The sequence below is a fragment of the Lynx canadensis genome, chromosome D4 (genome assembly GCF_007474595.2).
Source record: "Lynx canadensis isolate LIC74 chromosome D4, mLynCan4.pri.v2, whole genome shotgun sequence".
NCBI classification, from domain to species: domain Eukaryota; kingdom Metazoa; phylum Chordata; class Mammalia; order Carnivora; family Felidae; genus Lynx; species Lynx canadensis.
The window spans coordinates 11044539-11051287 of NC_044315.2; the positions used below are offsets into that span (position 1 = coordinate 11044539).

General features: G+C 47.4%; 1 protein-coding gene across 1 annotated transcript; it reads right to left on the reverse strand.

Moving 5' to 3' along the window:
- Nucleotides 1–5923, reverse strand: TMEM252 (transmembrane protein 252). The gene is made up of 2 exons (XM_030293824.1): nt 5576–5923; nt 1–1791 (listed from the first exon to the last, which is right to left on the reverse strand). The coding sequence occupies exons 1-2, from the start codon at nt 5851–5853 to the stop codon at nt 1566–1568; spliced, it is 504 nt and encodes a 167-aa protein (XP_030149684.1). The 5' UTR covers nt 5854–5923; the 3' UTR covers nt 1–1565.
- Between the last annotated feature and the right edge of the window lie 826 nt (nt 5924–6749).

A 6749-nucleotide genomic window follows, 5' to 3' on the forward strand; every position in this document is an offset into this window, starting at 1 on the left:
AAAAAAAAAAAAAGCAAACGCTAAAGCAAGCTTGGCTGCTTCCCCAAGGGCTTTAAGGTAGTGCACCTGCCCTGGGGCTCCGCTCCTGTTAGGACCCACTTTCCGAAGCAGGACGGAAGTCCAGACTGCTCCGTGGGAGGAGGAAAGTAAGACAGGGTTAACCCAGCACAAATGTTTGAAGCGAAAAATCCTCTCACGCCCCTCTGTGGACCCTGCTTCACCCCCCCGGAAACAACTGTAGGTTATCTGGAAAGTTGCTTAATGGCTCGAAGTCTCAGTTTATGTGTCTGTAAAAGGGGAATAGCCACTGTGCCTGTTACCGAAGAGTATATTGAGGGCTAAATCCAAAGCACACAAAGTTTATGGTGCAGAGCCCATCCTATAAAAGACACTCTGTAATTGTTAGATATTAATCCCAGCATAAATTCCTCACTTGATGGAGGAAGAAACTGAGGCCCGGAGAGAAGAAGATTCTTGTCCAAGCGCCAACACATTAAGCTGCATCTCTCCCCTCCACACTGCCACCCGACTTGTCTTCTTATATTAAAACATATCATAAAATATAATAAAGCTGAGGAGGAATCAGGGGGTTTTAAAAGAAATGTCCCGAGTCAAAAATGCATGGACCCATATCTTGAGACACAGAGAACTTTCTGTTAAGGATCAAAGCATTCCACCATAGTCTCCTTTCTTTCAAAGTCTAGAGATTCACAGGGGGATTTGTTGAAATATACATGTATATTTTAATGCTTTTCAACATTTACATCAAAATCTAGATTCATACAACCTATGGCTAATACAGTTTCTTCCCCTAAATTCTGTGCCTTATGAATTTTTAAGTCTGTTCCACTTGAGTGCCTGAGAAATCTTGTCCTCTCTGCTTGTACAACCGTCCCGTTTTTAAGATCTTCCTTCAAAATTCTGTGTTCCAGCCATTTTGAAAGCAAATATTACAGTTGCTGTCCACATAGAAACCACACACACACAATTAAAAGAAAGTCATACAAAGTAACATTCGCGGCTTCCAAGAGGAAACCTCCCGCAAGGTGAATTATTACGCTGTCACTCTGGTTAATAGGGTAAACGGGGGGAGCTGCAAAGCCAGCCCCCAAAACCTGCAAATTAAACGGGATGATGACCCTTCGTCTCCAGCACACTTTCTTCTTGCAGTTGTTGGGTAATGTACCTGAAGGCCCATGGCTGTCCATGAGCAGCACCTGTTCTCCCCGTTGGGGGCTGGGGTGCTGGAGGGGGTTGAGTGAGAGCTAGAAGCCTCTTGGGGCACAGCTCCAAACGGCAGTCCAAAAGCCCAACTGGGCTGGGATTAGTGTGGATCCTTTGAAATGTGGCTTGCTGACCACCACACCCTTCCGGGACCCCACGCTGCCCTTGCAGACCAAAGCACGTCCAGGAAACCGTAATGCTGTCGTTTCCCGCATCTCCTCGGCGTGCGCTCATGAGGGTCCCCGAAGACCCTTTCCCTCCCGTCGTCCAGTGCCCGCGTTTACTACCAGCAGCCGTATCCCATGAGGGTGCATCCCAAGCACTAGAGAGTATCTCCTGCTTCAGCATCTTGAGCGTCCTGCAAATGGTGTGGCTGTCGCCACCCCGCCTGCCACGGACTCCTCGTAGGAAGGTGGGGCCTCTGGGCGGGCAGCAGGTGCATCCTCGAATCCAAGGCCCATCTCTGTGTACACAGGTGGAGGGACATCCGAGGCCTCTCCCTCTGCCGGACAGGGTTGTTTCTCCGCATCAGGACTCTCTTCATACGCAGGGGGGTAGAAATCTGGCCTGGGGATCAAAATGCCACAAACGTACACATGTTATTTAAGTGGTTAACGCCAAAGAGGCATATGCCTGACTCTCTCAAATCACACTGTGTGAAGCCAAACTGTTAAGAAACATTGATTTTGAAACAGATGTACTTCTTCCCTGGCATCACCAGTTTTTTAAAAAATGTGCTTTTTTTTTTTTTTTTCCAGCAAAACCCTCCTCATCAGCCATGGGATGTGTGACTCTACAGTCATATTTTTCCCAGTGGGTTATTCCGAGTTATTCCCTTCCTCTTGCTCACGGGAACCAGGGGCTTTCAGCTGGGGGTTCTTCTAGAGGGCAGGAGGAGGGGGCCTCAATGCTGGAGCTGCCTTCCACCCAGTTATTTAACTCATCATATCCTTGTCCCCGTGCATACACTCCTCCTTCTCTATGGGGTTGCACTCACTGTCTCAGATCCTCAGAGCCCACAAACTGGTCAGATGGCTATGTTATACACCTGAAACTAATGTAACATTGTGTGTCAACTACACTCACGTAAAACATTAACACAGCAAAACACAAAAAACCCCAGCTCGGTGCAGTCTCCTCAACTCTGACAGATGCTCCCCTCTCTCTTCTCCCTTTTTCAAGTCTCGGCAAGCACGTTTCCAAAAAACATAACGCGTTTCTCCAACTATCTCCACTGACAACTTCATGTAGATTTCACTTGCAGCCCTTTCTATGCCAATCGGCCAATGGCGAAAGGAGCCATTCCTGCCAAAGGTGATGTCTTCATCGGTAATCTTGCCCAACGTTGCTAATTGCTGAATCCTTCTGGCTTCTCCATCATGAATGGGACGGGGTGGGGGTTGGTGCGAGGTGAGGAGGAGAGAGGGTGAGCTTGATGGGTTTATTTATAGCGCGAATCCCTCGGTGCCTACGGGGAGTGTTTGTGGTATGTAACCACAACAGAACAGAGACTGCCATTTGTGGCCACAGCTCCATTCCAAATATTACCAGGCCCAAAGCCAGATGGCTAAAGACGCTGTCTACTGTATGGCATAAATCTCAGCCTTCACTCAGAAGTGTCACAGGGCGCACGCATAAAGACACTGAAGACACAGAGGGGAGCTTTTGCCTGGAGTGATTTGAGAAGCTTCTGGATCACTGCCACCCGCCCCCAAATCCCATCCACCCCTCCCAAACCCGTCCGCCCACACCAGTTCACATTCTCGGAGCCCCACATTCCACCACTGCAGACTCCTCTGCTCTGATGCCTCGGTGTGGGTTCCCATTTTGAATACAAATGCGTCTCAGCAATGCAACGTTTCCTTAACTGACTTACTGGCCGCTCTGAGTAGGCTGGGTACCTATTAGGTGCCGTGGGAAGAGGCAGGTCAATGTGGTGTCATGATAGCCGCATCATAGATGACTAAAATAATTCAGCACGCTGGGATGTTATGCGTGTGTTAGTAAATTCGAGCTGCCTCCTATAGGCAATCAGTTACTCTTATCAGGGATTCACACTCTCGAGGCAATCATCTAACATTTATACAAGAAAGAAAAATCATCCCTCGAGAAGCATCATCTATGATCATTTCAGTTATCTTAATCTTTTATCAAACCCAGAGACCTTGCTAGTTAGCATAATAAACATTGGAAATGGGGGTTGGTTATTATAATTTGTATCTTATTAATTAGCATAATGCCAAAAATCAACCATCATGGGTAGAACTGCTTATAATCAAGATACATATGGGGCACCTGGGCGGCTCAGTCCGTGAAGCGTCCGAGTTCAGCTCAGGTCACGATCTCGCGGTTGGTGAGTTCGAGCCCCATGTTGGGCTCTGTGCCGACAGCTCGGAGACTGGAACCTGCTTTGGATTCTTTGTCTCCCTCTCTCTCTGCCCCTCCCCTGCTGGTGCTCTGTCTCTGTCTCTGTCTCTCTCTCTCTCTCTCAAATGTAAACAAACATTTGGGGGGAAAAAAAGGATACATGCAGTAGCTAAGATATTTTATTTTTTTCCCAATGGTTTATACTATTTATTTATTTATTTATTTTCAATATATGAAGTTTATTGTCACGTTGGTTTCCATACAACACCCAGTGCTCATCCCAAAAGGTGCCCTCCTCAATACCCATCACCCACCCTCCCCTCCCTCCCACCCCCCATCAACCCTCAGTTTGTTCTCAGTTTTAAGAGTCTCTTATGCTTTGGCTCTCTCCCACTCTAACCTCTTTTTTTTTTTTCCTTCCTCTCCCCCATGGGTTCCTGTTAAGTTTCTCAGGATCCACATAAGAGTGAAACCATATGGTATCTGTCTTTCTCTGTATGGCTTATTTCACTTAGCATCACACTCTCCAGTGCCATCCATGTTGAGTAGCTAAGATATTTTAGATCCAGAAGGCAAAAGAATGTTTTTAAGGAGTCTTGCAGCCTGTGTCTTAAGGATGATGCTTGAGGTTTTATCCCTGAATGGTCCTGTGTTGGGTGGGCCAAGAGTTAGGAGGGTTTTGGTTGTCTGATACCAACCCTCAGGTGAACTGCATTTGGCTCTACCGTGGCAACATATATATAACCTGAAATTTACCACTTATCCATTTTAAGTGTACCGACGAGCGGCATTCAGTACAGCCACACCGTTACCCAGGCATCTCCAGAACTTTTCCATCGTCCCAAGTTGAAACTCTGTACTCAGTAAATGGTAAGTCCCTCCTCCCCCACCGCCAGCCCTGGTCACCACTGTTCTGCTTTCTGTCTGCGAATTTCGCTGCATCTCACATAAGTGGAATCATACAGTATTTGTCTGTTTGCGTCTGGCTTTTTTTTACTTAGCATAACGTCTTCAAGGTTCATCGACACTGTAGCATGTGTCAGAATTTCCTTCTCTTTATGGCTGAATAATATTCCGCTGTGTGTGTAGACCACACTTTTTTGTTCCTTCATCCACTGGTGGACATATGGGTTGTTTCCACCTTTTTGCTCTTGTAAATAAGGCTGCTGGGAACAGTGGTATACAAATATCGCTTCAGGTTCCTGCTTTTAATTCTTTTGTCTGTATACCCAGAAGTGGAATTTCTGGATCAAGCGGTAATTCTATATTTAAGCTCTGTACTATTCTTCATAAAATGATTGCACCATTTCACATTCCCACCCACAGTGTATAAGGTTTTGGATTGCTAACACTTGTTTTCTGTGTGTGTGTGTGTGTGTGTGTGTGTGTGTGTGTTTTAAACAATAGCCATCATAATGGGTGTGAGGTGGTAAGATTAACTGAACTACCTCTGGAATGTTATTATCTGGCCTTGAATCAATCTTTCACGCAAGGTGTGATCAGAACACCCAAAAGGTCCATATGCTGGGACTGCACAGAGTTCGTGAAGAGGTGGCAGGACTAATTCTATGCCTGTCTGTTCATTTGTTGTGTGGCAGAATTGGGCCTGGAACTTGCTTTCATTATAACCCGGTAGCCAGGCTGTGGGGGTAACTTAACCACCCCCTGCCCCTAAGGACAGCTCCCGTGATACAACAAAAGAACCTAAGAGTTGGGCCTCTTAAGTTGGCTGACGTAGCTCTTCAACGGGGGAGAGGTGGTTTCTCTGATATAAGTTCCCTCTACTTGACGGATTTCCCCAGAAGCAGCCCCATTCTTCCTAAGGATTAACCCCAAGTAATTTCCCAACAAGAAAGCTCCATTTCTAGACAGACAGCCTGGCAGGACATGGATATTATTCCACTGTGGGATTAGGGTCATTCCACTTTTCCAGAACTCAGCCCCATTGCAGCTCCCCTCTGTCCCCTGGCTTTTCAGCACGTACCTGTCGACTGTGGCCAGGGGCAGTGCCCCGTGAGCAAGGTGTCGTCTGAGCACGTGCGTGAACACCCCTTTGCTTTCCCTGGCCTGGCGGTAGGTACTCCAGAAAATTCCACTCAGAAGGATCACAAACCCCAGGGGCAGAAGCATATAGGCCAGGATCAGGTTCCCTTGACAGTTGAACATCGATCCTGAGGAAATGAGGAAGGCTCCCACGCAGATCATCAGGAAGCCCGTCAGGAGGACTAGGGCACAGAGCACTAGACCGGTTCTGTTCCGCATCCCTGCCCCTCCGTAGCCCTTCCTCTCCCCTGCTTCCCTTGCTCCTCGAGAATGCTTTCATTAGCCAGCTCGAAGCTTTATATGCTCTGGGACCAAGTGGCCTTTGGACAATTAAGTGAAGTAGGCACTTAGAAGCTATTCATTAACCGTTGAAAGTAACCGTAATATCCTTGGAGGATTAACCTAAAAACACAGCATTGTGTAATGCAGGAAGGCGTGGCTTCTCACTGCTGTGTTGCTCTTCCGAGCTGGACCCTCGGCCAACCCCAGTTGTTTGAGGGAAGGTCTCCTTTGATTAAAAGGGCACGGATCTCTTAATCCCCCTGGTGGGTCATTCTCCACTAGTGCTCGAGAAATTAGCATTCCTTGATGAACTATCTTCTTTGTGGTTTGGCAGGGGATCCTTCCCTGATTTCTTCTCTCTCTCTCTGTACTAAAAAGGCATTTTTAGGGGCGCCTGGGTGGCGCAGTCGGTTAAGCGTCGGACTTCAGCCAGGTCACGATCTCGCGGTCCGGGAGTTCGAGCCCCGCGTCAGGCTCTGGGCTGATGGCTCGGAGCCTGGAGCCTGTTTCCGATTCTGTGTCTCCCTCTCTCTCTGCCCCTCCCCCGTTCATGCTCTGTCTCTCTCTGTCCCAAAAATAAATTAAAACGTTGAAAAAAAAATTAAAAAAAAAAAAAGACATTTTTAAAGCTCTTAACAAGTATGTCGCGCCTCTCTCAATGGAACTCCCTTTAGTGCCTTCGCCCTATGTTACTGGGAAAAATTCCAGAAGAAAATCCCGTGGGGATGAACTCCCTGATTCCTTCTCCGTGGATGAGAAAATGAGCATCCACAGAGGGAGGAAAGGGAATTCTGGAGAGAAGGATTGTAATCGGCGGAGCTTTGGGAGTTTGG